Below are 17,401 nucleotides of genomic sequence, written 5' to 3'. Positions count from 1 at the left end.
ATAATAATAATAATAATAATTCAATATTTGAATTAAAAATATCATGCGAAAAATTAAATATTCACCAAATTAGTTTGAGTCTAGCGATCAACAGCTTATCATTTTTCTAATATATAAATGTCAGCTTAAACAGGGCAATAGGCAATACTTTGCAGTCTATAAAATGGGACCCACCAAACTTTAAGTATTGATTTTTTTTCTGTGAATGCTTTCTCTATGATGCACAGGGGTTAGTTTCTGTTTTGTTCAGTTCGCTAGATCGTCTGAATGTTTGGTACGAGGCTATGCTAATCTCTATGAGGTATGGGGGGTTGTAAATGTCGGATGCTGGGGTTTGCAGGAGGATCTTGTCCCCGCAGATGTATTTTTTGGGGTTCGGTAGGTCTGTATTGTTGGTGGCTGGAGATTTATTTCCTCTAGTGTCTGTCTTTTGTTTCTTCTATCATGACATGAAATGAATTCTGCTCTTTAAAAAAAAAAAAGAACGTAACCATGTGATGCTGCCAGTGCAAATTGCATATGATATGTGGATCAACGCTTGAGAGTTGTTTTTCTCTGTCAAGGCAAACGCACAATGATTATAATGTGGAAAAGAGAAGTTTTGACTTGGTCCTCTCTTTGTTATCTGCCCTTTGTATCCTTTTTAATGCCTAAATGCGGCCATGATGTTATAAATAGATTGGGGGTCCCATTACTATTGCGCACTGAAATAATAGATTGGGGTCCCATTAGCTCAAACACAATAAACCCTTAGGATATAAATGGTCGTGAATTTAAATTATTTTTTTTAGCTATATTCTAGTACTTCCTATCTTTTGGTATCTATCTCACATGGGCAAGATTTTAGGGATAGGCATTTCGAAATTTTGACAGAATTTACCTTGAAAATTGAACATTTTCTGGTATTGTACTCGTAAAGAAAGTCCATTCACAAACTTCAAGCATCCAAGAAATTTCCAGTTTCAATTCAAGCAATCAGAAAGGTTGTATTCATTTGACATGATCATAGAGTTAAACTGTCAAAAGTAACTTAATACAGTAATAATGCAGTAGTCTATTTCCGTTCAAAATAGTTGCCTAGAGTAATTAATGTCAACTCATGTCTTAATTTGTCCTTAAAACAATTTAATCTCTCTTATTTGTCAAGTTTTTCCACCACAGAACAACTTCATAATTTTTTTTGAAAGGCCTAGTAATATGAATTTACTAAAGTCTATCCCCACCAGGAAGGGATAGGGGACAGGAGTGGGAGCATCACCCCTGCACAGCCAGGGACATGACTTGGCAAAGAGCAATCCTAGTTGCCTGTGAGATCAAGTACCATTTCAATCCATATCTAATACTCAACAGCACCAAAACAAGAAACATCAAAAGGGACAAAAATTCACAAGAGCTCTGCACATAAGCAGGCGCCAAAAACGTATCCCACTTACTCAGAACAACCTCATAATTAATTGCTTAACACATTTACTGAACTGCAAAAGAAAAAAAATCATGAATTTTCTAGCCTTTTCACACCAATCAACACACAAAAAATACATCTCTCCAACTTGTTCATAATCTCATCTAAGCCTATACCTAACAGTTTAATTATTTAACCTATACTTGTCTAATAAATACCTTACAGGGCATTCACTTCAATGGACTTTACCCGAGTAAATTTCAATTCTACTCTAATATTTGAGTAAATAAAGCCAAATCTGAAGGGAAAATTCAACATTAACTCATATTTCAATCACTTTCAAGCAGCAATTTATAGAATTAAATCCACACTAAACATGGCGCACTTCAAGAGATCCAAGTTTTATTAGCACAAAGCCAAGTACAAGAAATTGGAAGGCATCTTTGAATCTTGGTTTTTGTCAGCATAGAGCAATGTCAAAAAGGCAAAAGTGACACCGGACACACACTCTCTCTACACAAGGGAAGGGAATAAGGAAGCCGATCCCCTGGCCAAGGAGGGAGTGGGCAGAGAAGTTGACCTCGTTGAAATTTACCACCCTAGGTAAGTTTGTCGCTTTTTGGGCAGATGTTTCCCTGTTACTCTCGCCAATGAAGGTTGAAAATTCGTGTTCTTGTTTGTGGATCTGTCTCTTCTGTGTCTATAACCTATGGGTGACACTTCTTTGATTACTTATGGTTTCTGGCACTGAATGGATCGAGTTTTTGTCTCCCTTGTTTTTGGACTGCTTTTATGGATAACTAATGTTGATGAGCAGAACTATTGGACATTCTTGGTGTTCCTTCTTATTGTTTTCAAGGCAAGTTTGAGAGCTTAGCTACTGATGGTTCGGCGGGGCCCGGATGAGGAAGGTCACCTCCTTTTTTACCTTGCGGAGAGGCAATGTGGCTTCAGAAGAGGAAGCGTTATGCTGGTTGGTCTAAAGGTTTTTATGCGTCGACTTTGTCCTGGTTCCTGAATCACTTTTCTGCTCTTTTTGCTCCTTGTTGATTACTAATTACTTGTGTCTTTTTGTTTGATTCTGATTGCCTTGGTGTTAAGTCTTTTGATCCTTGGCTTTGAATGGGTGTATTGGGAAAGTATACCCTTACTGGGAATGGGCATTCTAACCAATACTCTTTTTGTTTTTTTTACTATGGAAGTCTGCCATGGGTTTTGTAAAGGGGAAGTCCTCTTCCCATTCTTATCAATGAAATCTCCTTATGCTTTTCAAAAAAAAAAAAATTCCCACCGTTAATCTAAAGCTGTACTTACTAAATTGGTAATTCGAAAGCATAGGGTGCATGTTCACGTGATGGTGGGGTGCTAGGCGTTGGCTCATGTTTACTTCCGTACTTGGATCACTTAATTGGTAATCATGGGAAGTTTTAAGTTCTATTTGGAAATTAAAAGCGTTATCCTACAGCCGACAAATTTATTTAAATCTATTGAACAGAAGTGTTTGGTCAATTGGTGGGGGGCAACAATAGACTTAAGTCACACTACAACTCCTTGTCTTCTGTTGATACGGCTAGTTTTATTACTCATCCCCTAGGATGAGTTTTATTACAAGCTAAGGTTTTTCCCTCAATTGGGCAGGTGTTGCATAGGCAGCTGATCTTGTTGCAACATTCTCTTTGTTGTGGTTTTGGACGATGAATTTTGACAGCAACATCTGCACATTCATCTTTGGCTTGAACGATACAATGCCTGTCTCTTGTTTATGAACTAAGACAATGTTAAAATTAAGGAACTTGTTTCCATAACCTTATTTTCAATCTTCTTAATTCTCTAAGCACCCTGATGTCCTTACAAACCATTGGTAATTCACATGGTTATTGGATTAACCATGATGGTAGCATTGTCATGAATTTACTTCTTCTTGTTAGCTAAGCCTATGTTTTGGTATTTATCTCATATGGTCGATATTTTAGGGGAGACCTAGGCCTACACAAAAATCTCGACAGAGTTTCCCCTGAGAATCAGACATTTAACCTTATTACACCTGCAAAGAAGGTCTATTTTCAAACCTCTAGCACCCAACAAAAATTCCATTCTCAATTAAAGCAATCACAAGGTTGTATTCATTTGGCATCATCTATATTATCAAAAGTAACTCATTATAGGGTTACACTTCCAAGATTTCCTCACAGTGCTTTATCAGTAATACAACCCCTTAAAGTTCTGTCCTTTCCTTACATTTTTGTTTAAACATTCTGGTTAAATTACCTCAACCAAAGTCACTTTTTATTTTTTTGAAAGGTAGATTTTATTAGAGCAAAAAGCTTGAATGCCTTAACATGTCTAGCACCGTACTAGTGGAAGACTCCTCCTGGCATAGAACGCAAGCTTACAAAAGAGAGAAGAGCCGCACAAAAAGCCTTTGACAGCACAAAAAAAACGCCCCTGACAACAAAAATGGGGCAACAAAAGAGCAAGAGAGAAAACTATAATCCTAATCTAAACAAGTGGATCACCTAAGTTAAATAAAAAAGAAGGACCCCAAAGTCGCAAAGAAGCAGCCAGTCCCAAGCTGTCCAACCTGAATCATCAACAACAAGGGCACAAGGAGCTCACACACCTCAACCAATGTCACTTAATTATAACCCAAGTAAAACAAGGCAATAGCTAATATCAAACCCATGTTTGAAGTTGTCCTGACAACTATTTCATCTCTAAAATATAGCTTGTCAAGTATTCCTATCACGGAAAAGAATTGTATTGGGTGAATGACTAAAGAAGAAAAGAAAAATCAAGAATTTTCCTACATCTACAACTTGCTTATAATCCAAAAGCCTATCTTAACAATTAACTTAACATAAAATATATAAATATTTATCCAATAAATTACCTTCCCAGACATTCATTTAAATGAACTCATAACAAGTAATGCTGAACCTTTGTCAAATCTTAACAGAAAGTACTTCACTTCCTCTAAAATATTCAGCTAGATCAATCTCATTTAAGTTCACCAAGAATGAAATAAAATAGAGGTTCCAGCTAGCTTAGTACTCAATCCAATCAAACCCTATCCCATTTCTTCAAGCACCAACTTACTACTACTACTACTACTGATAATCACTCGAACTTGTTCCAGTGGGAACTTCTAGGTTTAATAATTAACACACATATAACAAGCTTTCAGTATCTTGAACAAACCAAAGTACAAGCAGCACGTTGTAAACAAGTTGAAACGAGGTTTTTCCTTCGTGGAAAAGTAAAGGGATAGACCATCTCCCTAGTCACGGTGCTTAAACACCGTAACCGCCGCCGTTTCCACCACCGTGGCTGCTACCATTCCCGTCGCTGTTTGTTCCTTTAGCAGTTGCTATCACGGCTTCCTCATCAAGAATCTGAGCGTTTTCAAGATCGTTAATAGGCCCTCCTGCACCAAGTACAACCATAAAACCATTAGCCAATTTTAATGGAGTTCTCGGTTTTGACCACAACCGGTTTGATGATAAGGTCGGCTCAAACAAGTGACCTGTTTTCATCCAATCAGTTCAACCGGTCTGGTTTTGAAAACATTTATTTTGTTTCCAGGTTATATTAGTTTTTTTTTACCGTAAACGCCATCAAACCCTCCACCCTTGCGGCCATCGCCGCCATTTCCACCACCGTGGCTGTTATCATTCCCGTCGCTGTTTGTTCCTTTAACAGTTGCTAAAACGGCTTTCTCGTTAAGATTCGGAGCATTTTCAAGATAGTTAATACCCCGTTCTGCACCAACAACAACCATAAACCATTAGCCAATTTTAATGGAGTTCTGAGTTTTGACCACAACCGGTTTAATGATAAGTTCCGGCTCAAACAAGTGATCTGTGTTCGATCCAATCAGTTTAACCGGTCTGGTTTTGAAAGCATATATTTTTTTTCCAGTTTATGTTAGTTTTTTTACCGTAAAAGCCATCAAATCCTCCACCCTTGCCTCCATCGCCGCCGCCACTGTTGATCATAGCAACGACAACGTCCATCATAGCTTTCTGATCATCAAAGTTCTTCTTACCATCCGCTTCAAGGAAATCAGAAACCAGTTTTTCTCCGTCTTCTTTGAGTGCAAGCACTCGATCCTTCTCTGTCGTAAGCATCGAACGTTCTCTCCCCTTCGCTTTCAGAGCAGCTTGACCAGCCCTTAGACGCTCTTCCATGAGCCTTGTGTTATCTCTTTCCTTTGCCAATGCAACCTCCAAAGCGAGCAAGATAGCCTCAACGAGATTTTGTCCCTGTGGATCCTGTTTGAACGAGTTCGTATAAAAAAAAAAGAAGAAAAACTAGTTAGTTGTGATGTAAAACACCGCCATATTCAACTGAACTTAAGGCAATCATGATATTTTCATTTTGATCTATAATAAACGAGAAGGAATTATTCAAACTGAATTTAATCAATTATAGAAAAAGGATCTAACCATTTCATGAAGATTCAGCAGACAAGAAATTATAGCTGAAAGAACTGATGCTGTGATCCTGGGACTGTTAGTTACTGTCAGAAATAAAGGAAGAAGAGAGACTAAAACCTCAACGCTACACGGCCATAAGCTAGATATTTGTATCTTGGGAAGCTGTTGTGGGACCCTCCTCTTTTCTTCCGACCAGCTTATGGTGGAGAGTGGCGATACCATCGCGCGTGCAAGGTTAAAGACAAAGATTAATTTAATATACTTAATCATAGAAAAAAAATGGACAAATAAATTTGAGCAAAAATTTTTGTATAATTTCATGTAACGTATTTCGTAAATTTTTAATTTTAAAAAATAATTTTTATGATTAAATTATTTAATTTTTTTAAGAATTATGACTTATGATTTATAATCTATAATTTAACATAAAATTAAATACATAAGGTAAAATTATAAAAATAAAAAATAAGTATTCTTGAGTCACTTTGCTAATTTTTTTCGTTACTTTTTTACTAAGACACACCAGTTTATCACTATAAAAATAGTACTAGCAATAGTAAAAGAGGGAACCTTAACTGGTATTTTGTTTTTATTTAGTAAGTAATAACTGTAATACATAATTCCATAAAATTTAAAAGGGTAATACTTTTTCCTACAAAGTTAAAAGAATCTTATCTTATCTTATTATTATTATGTACAATGATTTTAACGTGCAAACCACCTCAGAGCTCGACGTGGCGTTGTCAGGAATAGTTTCGGGTTTTTGTTTGGTTGATAGGTGTCTTGGTTATTTGGAGAGGGCATTTTCGACTTTTCATTTACAAATTTAGGGATATTTTCGCATTTTTACTGTAAAAATGGGAGGGTAATTTCGGGCTTTCAACTTTTTCTTTTTTGGTTTTTTTTCACTGATCAGCCCCCACTGGTTTTGCCGCCTCTGTCATTTGTCTCCCCTTGCTTTTGCCGCCTCTCTCTTTCCTTTTCCCACTTAGTCCTCTTTCCCGTACATGCTTCTTTCATTCTTGCTTTCTGCCTCTTTCTCTTGCTCTTCCTCTTCTTTTCATTCCCTGTTAAGGTTTTTGGGTTTCGTGCCAATCACCGCCTACATCGCTGCCGAGGAATTGACGGGGTTTTATTATGGATTTCATTTACTTTTGCCCTTTTGACATATTACTTGGATCATGGAAGGTGAGTGATTAGCTGTTTATTCAGTGGACTCTTTTTCGTTGATTTTCACTATCTTATTTTTTTTAAATTGTTATTTACTGTAGAAATCTGAAACTTTCTTGCCTGTTCATCTAAATGCAAAAGAATGAAATACTGCACACCCTTGCATTTGTTTCTGCTGTTTCTTTCCAGGTGCTTGTCGGATTTTATAACTATCAAATGTTGAAGGATATTATTGCTGAGAAAAGGTTTGTATTTTAGAGAAATAGATTGTTTGATGTTTAAGACCTTTTAGTTTGAAGAGTTTTCTTTGTTAATTAGTTTCTTTATCTCTTTGTTTCTGCCTTATTGAAGGAGCTATCTCTCTCTCTCTCTCTCTCTCTCCGTTATACATGCTGATAATAGCCTCCAATTTGCTGGCTAATAATATCTGCTTTCAGCTTTTTACTTGATGAGGATGAGATGCATGCATTTTGATTCCTGGGCAGTACGGTAAGTTGTATTTGTAAATTCGTCATTCATATTTCTGATCCATATAGGAAGTGAAACTTAGCTGATGCAGTCCTCATGTGTGGTACTGGCCAGATTTTCATCTTCATTGTAAAGCATGAAAAGATATTAAGGCAAAAGATGGTTGGAACTGTGTGAGCGGTTAATTTGTAAAACCTGTTTATTTTTATGTTTTGAGTACACAATTTATGCTTAGGTCCTTTAGTTTGTTATAATTGCTTTCAAGATATTGAGACTTATAATTTCTCATAAACAAAAAATATAGGCACTGTAGATTTTTTTAAATAAACAAAAGTACGATAAATAGTTGGCATATCTAGTACTGTTAATGTGCCTTTGCGATTAAGAACTTTGGTTATGCAAACTCATAATGCACTTGCTAAATTTAATACTTGGCACATCAAACACATCCAGATGGACGACCGGTGAGGCTGATTCCCTGGTCAAAGATGCAGTCATAAGGCCAACTGATTTTTTATGGGTCATTGACGAAGCAGCACATTAATTCCACTGGGCTGCCTAACCAGGATGAGTAGTTTGCACAGCCTCTCCCTCTCCTTGCTGCCCTTTTATTTTTTACCTTGATATGGAGTTTTCTTATGTACAGAATATTTTGTATAGCGTTTCTTGTTAGAAGGTTAGTCCCCTCTCTCTGTGGACTGCCTTACCTCTCCTGCAGAAGAATTTTGCAGTACTGCAGGTCTTCTGTAAAGACTACGAGATCATAAAATTTTCAAATTTTGGTAGGGAATTGGAAAGTTTTCTATTCTCATCCTTGTGTTTCTTGGCGTGTATAGAAAACACAGGCTTGGCACAATTGAATCATGAGTAGTAGGGAGCACTATAATTATATAATTATAATAAAGTATGGAACTAGGAACCAATCATGTAAGGTACGGTCCAAATTGATATAAAGAAAAAGGTGAAAAGATAATTCTAATAAATTTAAGAAGCAAACAAGGCAACAAAACAAAGCATAGCAAGTAGTTCGATAATTATTGCTTAACGGTTTAGGGGGCATGGTCATAAAAGTCAAGAAGTCATTTCCACCATCACATGGTACATGGTGACACAATCCAATACCTTTTGTTTTGTTTTGCATAGGCAAAAACCATTACGACTCCAACCTATCTAAAATGTCAAATTAAATTAATCTCATCTCATTTTTATTATATGAGCATGTACGAAGTGCTGACAAAAATAAATGTTAACCCTATCTTGATTGGAAGTGTGTTGAATTCATAAACATGAAGTTATAAAAATGCCTTATCAAAACATAAGTTCAAAAAAAGTTAAATCAATTCACTTTTATTCCATTTCGTAAACGCGTGGTGTGGTAAGTTTCAAGCATTTTTTCCCCTTTAGCCAGCTATCAACGGCAATGAAGCTAAGAGGAGACTCAGAACAGATTTTGTGACTAGCTAGGAGAGCTGCTAATTGGTTGGTTTCAAATTCAATATATTCCTGTTATAGTTAGGGTTGATTTTAATTTTCCAACTTAGATAAAAACTTTTTGTCTGTTGAACACTTCATTATTTTCAAATACAGAAATCTTCCTTCCAATCTTCATCCTTTCCCTTTTCATATTTGACTTAAAGCAACAACGAAGAAAAATAAATTTTTAATTTTTAATATAAATATATATTGAACATTTAATTTTTTTTACAGTTTTTATTTTCTAATTTCAAAAAATAAAATTATTGGCAAATTTGAAAAATAAAAAATGAAAAGAAAAGACCTAATTTGAGAATAATCTAAAACTGGAAAATAAACAGAAGAAATGAGACACAAAGAGAACAACCATTGTTTTAAGCTTAAGCTTTAAATTAAAAATCATAAACCCATAATTAAGACCAAAATTACCAAAAAAAATTAATATTTATAAATTAAATAAGTTAAATATAGAACCTATGTTATGAGATGCCAGCTTATTCTCTACTAGCAAAGAAGATCGGGGAGTTCAGTCAAATAGATGATATTGAAGAACTTTTGTCAGCCTTCTCTCAAGGGACAAGGCAAAATCCAATCCCAAAGGAAGAGCGCTGCAGAAAGACACCCACCCCAAACCACGCCCCCCCCCCCCGGCACCTGCCCCATTGGACTCACACCCCACCCACCGGGGAAACTCCCATCAGGAAGCCCATCCCAGGAGAAAAGGCTCCTCCCAAAAGAGAACCCCCTCCTCCAAAAAAAATCCCAAAGCCAAAGAAAAATTAAAATTAATAAATTAAAATTAAATGATAAATAAAACTCACTTAACTACCAAATTTAAAATTATAATGTCTCTCAATAGTTCATCTAATTATTATCTCTCTCTTAACTTAGTTTAATGGATTAAATTGTTAATCTAGAGTTTTAAATTATTTATAAATTTCTGTCGAGTTTCTCATAAAAATATCTCTCTCCATTAATTTACTATATATCTATACAAATTAAATTCAAAAAAGATTCATTAATTTTGTTATCTAATTTTGACTATGTAAGGCTATAGGTGTATATCTACCATATATGCAAATTAAACCACCTAATCAACTAAGTGCATTCGATCATACGTTATTCTATTCAAAATCTATCTAAATCTCTTTCGTCAAGGTTTAACTTTTGTTTCTAATTTAATTTAATTGGTGATCAGGCAATTAGAAGCATTAAGAACAAAATAAAATAAACGACTTAAATCCATCAAACATAAGCAAAAAAATGATAAATAAATCAGATTACATATTGAGTTCAATCATAGTATTAAATAAATATATTAGTTCCTCATCAAGTCACACATCATCATTAACTGAAGTTCAAATAATAAAAACAAACTAAGAAAATAAAAGAATAACAAAAAGATAAACTCAATAATTGTAACATTGATCTTTCAAGTCTTCTTGAATCCTTCACATTCTTCTGAGCTTTAATGACTATGTAGCTTGATTCTCAATTGTCAGTATGGTGTTTTGCTCTTTCCTAAAAGTCTTCCGAAAGGCTATTTTTATAAAGCTTTGAAGTAAGGCCAAGTTGGTGAAGAAAGAAGTCAATTCCAATCAAAATTTCCTCATTAAACGACATGGGTTACGGTATCGACCAATTAATTTGTAAAAATCGTAATTACTCTATGACTACTACAATACTTTATCTTCGATAAGATTTTTAGCCTCCTTTGAGGCCAAACTAGGCAAAGTGGTAAATATGAAAGTTTTAGCTTTTTCTCTTTGCTTTCCAATGACTTAAGAATCACTTCATTTGGAGCTCTGTAAAGAGAGTTATGGTTAAAATACCGAAATATATGCAGTGGAGGTCTGTACCTCAAAATTGCTCTCATTCTTTTATTAAAATTGCTTACCTAAATTAACTAATTTAAAATAATTAAATAAAATCTATTAATTTTTATGCATTACGACAAGAACTAAGTTAAATTACTTTCAAAATTAAGCCCAAATAACTCTATATCATAGAGTTATCAATGCCACCAACACCAAAATCTCCTGGGCAGCCTCTTGAAGCTCCATCAATGTTGAATTTTAGGACCCTAACTTGTGGTCTAGTCTACATTTTAGTTTTCTTAACATTGCTGACTTTACTAGGGACGTAATCGACTTTAAGGAATCTTACAAGATAGCAAATAGGAAGGTTAAGGTGAGGCCATTTAGTGTTAGTCCACCAAGCACTCGTCCTATTCTTTGCCCCTAAGGACAATGTCATTCTTAGCAATCCAAATTGCCCAAGTTATAGCATACCAGCCCATTTTCCAATTTATACCATTTTTTAAGTTGTTAGCAAACCCAAACCAGCTAAGGAAACAATTAACGAGGTTATGGTGTGAGACCCAGTCAATATTCCACAAAGCACACCATAATTTTCAAATTAACCAAGTTTTTTCACAAGCAAAGAAAAGGTGATGTACCGTTTCAAGCTCACTTCTACATATTAGGCAAGTGGCAGCATTGGAATTAATCATACCTCTCTTTGCAAGTGTCTCTCTAATAGCCAAGCGTCTTTCCATGAACTGTCAACAAAAGACCTCAATTTTGAAAGGTGCTAGACCAGACCATATCATCTTCCAGTGATCTGCATGAGTGTTAGTAAGTAAAACTTGGCAACATAAAGATTTGGAAGAATAATTACCTTGAGGGGTTCATTTCCAAATGAGTTTGTCTTGAAAATCTTTGTCCATCACTTGATCATGAAGAAGAGATTTGAAGCAGTCCCACTACTCACATTCCTAACCAAAGACATTTCTTTGAAGTTCAATTTTTCAAGCCCAACTATTCTTGGACCATTCCCCAAAATCACAAATCTTCTTGTCTTTTTTAAGTGCAAGTGCAAAGACTCGTGAAAAAACAGATTTGAGAATGAAGCCGTGATCCATTTCTCTTCCCAAAAATTGATTTTACTACCATCACCTAAAAAGAATTAAATGCCATTGGAAACAAAGTCACCATACTCACAATAACCACCAATAGCTTTTTGAGCAATAATTCTTTTTGGTAATTGTATAGGTTTTCTTTGCCACAATCAGGTCTTTATACCATGAAAAGTCTCTTACCAATTAAGCAAAAGATTTAAAATGACATATTAGTTCTCGAGGCTAATAAATATACTTTTTTTAAAAAAAAAGTGTAAACAAAATCATACAATTAACACTAAATTGACTCTCATTCACTTAATTATCTTTGATTAACTACAATTAAAAAATTATTAATTAAATATTGAAGCAAGGAGAAAAAGCGATAGATGTAAGTAACACTCAAATAGAAATTATTCTCAATTTCTTTGCAATTAGCCATAGCGATTTATTTTTTAAAAAAATGTCAAAAAATGTCATTAATATTGTGAAAGAAAAATTATAAACATCCATGACACGGCAAAAAAACAAAAAAAAAAATCAGTCGGAATATCAACCCAAAGGAGAAAGCCTGTAAGTATTATAAAAAAAAAAATTGATTTTCGATTTACTTCAATCTGGAAAAGAAAATTTTGTGAGAATAAGAATCAACCGATCTTGAAATTATTTAAAGAAAGGTGGGAGGGAGAAACAAAAGAGGAAGAAGAAAAGTAGAATGAAGAAATCCAACAGATGGACAGTTGAATTGAGAGTGGACGTTTGTATCAATTTATTCAAAAAAAAAAAAGAAAAGAAATTTAGGTTTGTTTTCATTTAAAAAAAATCTAATGCTCATTATTTCACTTGACAGCAAGATATCATCAAATAATTATATATATTAATAAAATTTTAATCATATATAAGTGTGAGTTTTGGCATAATCTTACATATAAACAATTGTAATATTAAAGTGAAAAAAAATTGTAGCTCCTCTATCTACTAATTCGTTGAAAAAATATAAAAAATTATAGTAAGGTGTACGATTTGCTTGTAGAAAAATTTGCATAAGACCACTGACCAGCTGTCATCGGTCAAAATATGCCACCGACCAAGACTTTCGAGAAGAAAAAATGAAGTGAAATCGAGAAAAGATTGACAGAAGGCAAATGGTAGACAAAATGGAGCAAAACAATGCACATGCATCTTCAGAAAAGTCAAGCAAATGGAGTAATTGCTTTTGCTAATATAGTCGCCCGTCTATAGGGCCAATGCTTGCACGATTTTACCGCAATCGAGCGATTGCTTCCCAGATAGATAGGCGATTATTACCAACCTCATGAGTAGTAGTAAATGACATGCTCTGTTAGGATGCTTAAGGAAAATGCCGTCCAACTGAACCGAAAGCCTACTGTACAGCCAACTCTAATTTTCTGGGTCATTTCTCTCGGTTTCACACAAACTTTCCATGATGAATTCCTTGGTTTTTCTCCCTTTGTTCTTTCTTTCTTTCTTTCTTTCTTTCTTTCTTTCCGTTTTTTAGGTTCTAATCTATCCTTAAAGGAAGAACAAAAAGATTTTTTATAATTTTAAGACTTTCTAATTATTTAACGAAATTGTTTGATTTCTTATCATATTTGTCATTTTCTCTTTTATATGTTTAACTTATTAGGTAGGTTAGGAAACATTTCATTTTAATGGTTTTATTTTAAAATTAAAAAAAGAATTCATAGTTTTTAAGACTTAAAAAATTAAAAAAAAATAATCATAAAACTCATCAATATAACAAATAAAAATAAAAACATTAGGTGTTTAAAAACAAAGAAGATGGAGGGAATATTAATGTTTTAAATTGCAAAATGCATGCAGGGATAGATGCGTGCCTATGGCAATTCTTTAATTGGCTACTTTGCTTGGCCTTAAAATTGATCAAAAGTGTACCTATGATTCGGCCTAATTTCATTCTATGACCAACCTTCTAATGTTTGTAAAATAATATATATATATATATCAAGGCTCAATAAACAGCTTTATACATATAAAGAAGCCTAAAATGAGCCAGTTACTCACAAGATTTTGGTAGCATCACTGAACATAGGACCTATTGTGAAATGATGAGTTAATAGTGTTAGATCGAGAAATATTATGAATGATCTAGGCTTGTAAATATCTGCTCATCCCAACAAAAAAAATTGAACCTAATGGCTTGATCGAACTGATCAGGCAGGCTGCTATTGACGCAACGAGCTGATAATTGAACACCCAGGTTCAGCTCAACACAACTGCGACAAACTAACCCTTGGATCAAATCAACACCAAAACTTCTCCTGGAAAAAAGAAGAAAAAAAGAAGCACTCCTTTCTCAACATCTGAGAAAGAATTGAGCTTGATGGCCTGTTCTAATCCTAATAACAAGGGAGACAGAAATAAGGCGTTCTCACTAGGGAGGAAGTGGCAAGGATGCAAAACATTTGGCTCTATTTATAGGCACGAAAGGTTTGGAAACGTATTTATAAACGACTTGTTTCTTTGACTAAGGAGCGGCAAGCATTTGTCGTTTTGTTCACGCAGGACCCCAAGTACGAGTTTTTTATTTGTTCTACTGTCAAAAGGCACTTCTCAATCGGGCTTGGATTCTCTTTCAATTATTTGGTCTAAACCCGTGCCAAATTGGGCCAGGTTTCCATGGGCAGCTCTAGTTGTTGGGCATTTCTCTTCAATGGACTTCGTACTAGCGAATAAATCAGGATGGGTTCCTGCTAGCTTCTTACGCAATCGTTCCGACATTATCCCATTTCTGCAAGCACCAACTTGCTATTACTAATAAACCTGTATCTATGTTTCAATCACTTTCCTGCTGCAAAAACGCACTCCAATAAATCCAAGTTTTATCAGCACGAAGCAAGTACAAGTACTTTTTTTCTCTCGATATATCAGATTTTTTATTAAGTATCAGAAGTCTGATACAAAAAAATGGCAATTGGCAAGGTCAGGATTGACCAAACCTGAATGGTCCTGACAATATAAGAAAAAAGCCTTAACCAGAATCACATCATCATACAACTTTCGAAAAAAAAAAATCACACCATGATACAGAAAACCAGATTCAAGCAACCAAAACAAACAAAAGAAACAGAGCATACATTTGGCAAATTACAAAAAATGAGAAAAATCCCATGTGCTTGACATTTTTAAGAGTAGAGAATTTTCTTGCAATCCACCAGAACTCAAAGTCTATTTCTGTGATTATGATCTCACTTTTCATACTTCAGAATAACCTCTACTGTTTTAAGTGTTCTATTCTTAATTTAATAAATCATGTTTATATCTTTTACTTGTATGTTTCTTTCCTCTTTTTTCAAAGGACGTAATCTCGAATTATTGGATACCAAAAAAGAAACAAAACCCTTCTGAAAAAAAATCAAAAGCATATCTCTCTCTCTCTCTTGTCAGTTAAGGGAAATGTCATAAAAACTAAAAAAGTCCAGACGTTACATCTTTTCATCCTTCTCAATTTTCTAAGACCCTTTTGGCCTTTTCCCTAACAGTCTAGACATATAATAAAAGTAGTAATCATTATCCCAGAAACTTTAATTCGCGTAGCCATACATTTCTCTTTTGATCATGAATCTAATCCTTTTAGTTCGCTTAAGCCTTTATAATATGGTTGAGATTTCAGGGGACAGCCCTATCAAAATTTTGATAGAGTAAGTCAAGCATTAAGAAAGTAACTTGTCTTGAAACGCATCATCAATTAAAAGCCAATCCTACACTATCCCATGTCCACAAACACCGACTTGCTACTACTAATAAAGCTGTATTTTTATTTTAATAATCAACCCCCAATTGTTCCAGAGGCAACTTGTAGAATATTTTTACCTACACAAAAAACAAGCCTTCAATGTCTACACACACAAAAAATGTCTACTACTAATACTATTAATCTTTATTTCTTTTGGTTGGATTGCAGTAGAGCCCATTGCCCCCAGGATGAATCCATCATTCTCCGGCATCGACCACCCAATTTATTCAGTACATATATGTGAAAAGATTTGACAACTAAAGAAAGCATTAGGGATCCACACACATTATTGGATGATAGCAAAAAAGAAACAAAATCCTTCGGAAAAGAAAATCAAAAGAGTTTCTCTCTCTTGTCAGCAAAGAGAAATGTCATATAAACAAAAGTCAAGAAGTAACACATGGGGGACATTAGCCTTAAATGACAAGATTTAGGAAAGGATAATGCAATATCTCTTGCTCTCTGGTCAGTAAAGAGAAATGTCAAAAAGAAGTGGAGAACTAACATCATTTTGGGAATCGGGACATTCTCTCTCCCATATGTAAATGTGGTTAAAAAGGAATCTCCCTAATTTAAACAAAAGTTTGCATAGCAACTAACATTACTTTTTTATTCATAATTGATATTCACCGAATTAAAGAAAAAATTGTTGATTTTAGTGTATTTTTATATAAATTTAATTTTTATAAAATTAATGTTCTATGCTTCTTAACATCATATAAGAAAAAGTACCCGATAATTTGGTTTATTGGTTAATGTATAATCTTTTTACTTAAAATATAAAGTTTGAATTTTTTTCTTGAATTAAAAAAATCAAATAAGAAAAAAATCATGAAAAAAATTACAATAAAAAAGAATTAAGAATATTAAATTTTTGAAAAAATAAAAAATAACAATTTGGAAAAAAAAAATCAAATAGGATAAAAAATCATGAAAAAAAAATTGAAATAAAAAAGAATTAAGAATATTAAGTTTTTGAAAAAAGAGAAATAACAATTTGGAACATTTAAAAAAAATGATAAAGAGGGGAGTATAAAGTAGCTAAAGTTCCTATGACAGTATTGTTTTTTCATTTGAAACTATTACACTATTATAACTTTTTAATGGAAGCATATAGTTTGTTTTATGTATGTGAAAATTAAACACATTTGTATTTAATTATATACTCTTATGTCCTATTTCAGGAAAAGTAAGGATGGTAAGAGAGACAAATTATAAAACATATTTTTTAACATTTTGGAAACAAAGGCTTATATCTAAGATTAATGCTATATATTTCAACATTAATTAATATCATATATGGTTGAGATTACAGGGGAGGGTCCTACCAAAATTTTGACAAAGTTTCCCCAGAAACTCAGACCTTTCCCCTTTATTGCACCTACCAAGAAAATCCATTCTCAAACCTCAAAGCATCCAACAAATTAAGCAGCATAACTCATATAACCCTTTTATACATGTCATGTTCTTAATTAACCATCCTCAGTAAATTACCTCAAATCCTTAACCAAGTCAATCAATAGCCGAGGCAAGCAATACCCAATTGCATGCCTCAATTGAAAATCTAACCAACCCAATTGAAGGTCAAATATTAACCAACTAAGCATGACACGTGGCAATCAATTAAATATTCATAGGCACGCTCAAAACAAGCCTTCAATGTCTACACACACAAAATATTTGTCATCTACTAATACTACGAATCCTTTTCTTCTTGGATTAAAGTGGACCCCATGGCCCCCACAATGAATCCATCCACACAATTTGTAGTAATA

The 17,401-nt window shown here is 34.1% G+C and overlaps 1 protein-coding gene and 1 long non-coding RNA gene across 2 annotated transcripts; one reads left to right on the top strand and one right to left on the bottom strand.

Annotated features, from left to right (window-relative positions):
• Positions 1-4,249: 4,249 nt before the first annotated feature.
• Positions 4,250-6,060, bottom strand: LOC18599932 (uncharacterized). The gene is made up of 4 exons (XM_007030134.3): positions 5,848-6,060; positions 5,340-5,673; positions 5,006-5,161; positions 4,250-4,826 (listed from the first exon to the last, which is right to left on the bottom strand). Exons 1-4 carry the CDS (start codon positions 6,058-6,060, stop codon positions 4,693-4,695), a joined length of 837 nt encoding a protein of 278 aa, XP_007030196.3. The 3' UTR covers positions 4,250-4,692.
• Positions 6,061-6,792: 732 nt separating this feature from the next.
• On the top strand, positions 6,793-8,285 carry LOC18599931 (uncharacterized). The gene is made up of 2 exons (XR_016026397.1): positions 6,793-7,253; positions 7,360-8,285. It is a non-coding gene; the product is annotated as an uncharacterized LOC18599931 (long non-coding RNA).
• Positions 8,286-17,401: the final 9,116 nt, after the last annotated feature.

Source organism: Theobroma cacao, chromosome 5, assembly GCF_053813885.1.
Source record: "Theobroma cacao isolate CCN51 chromosome 5, ASM5381388v1, whole genome shotgun sequence".
In the NCBI taxonomy this organism is placed as follows: Eukaryota; Viridiplantae; Streptophyta; class Magnoliopsida; order Malvales; family Malvaceae; genus Theobroma; species Theobroma cacao.
Note: the sequence above shows the minus strand (reverse complement) of the source record. Positions and strands in the feature narration are given on the sequence as shown.

Bases quoted from the DNA above. Each gene is read 5' to 3' on its own strand.
- LOC18599932 (XM_007030134.3), bottom strand. From the start codon at position 6,060: ATGGTATCGCCACTCTCCACCATAAGCTGGTCGGAAGAAAAGAGGAGG. The intron at 5,674-5,847 runs GTTAGATCCTTT...TCGTTCAAACAG, and splicing joins TGCTGAATCTTCATGAAATG to GATCCACAGGGACAAAATCT. The intron at 5,162-5,339 runs GTAAAAAAACTA...TTGTTGGTGCAG, and splicing joins AGGATTTGATGGCTTTTACG to AACGGGGTATTAACTATCTT.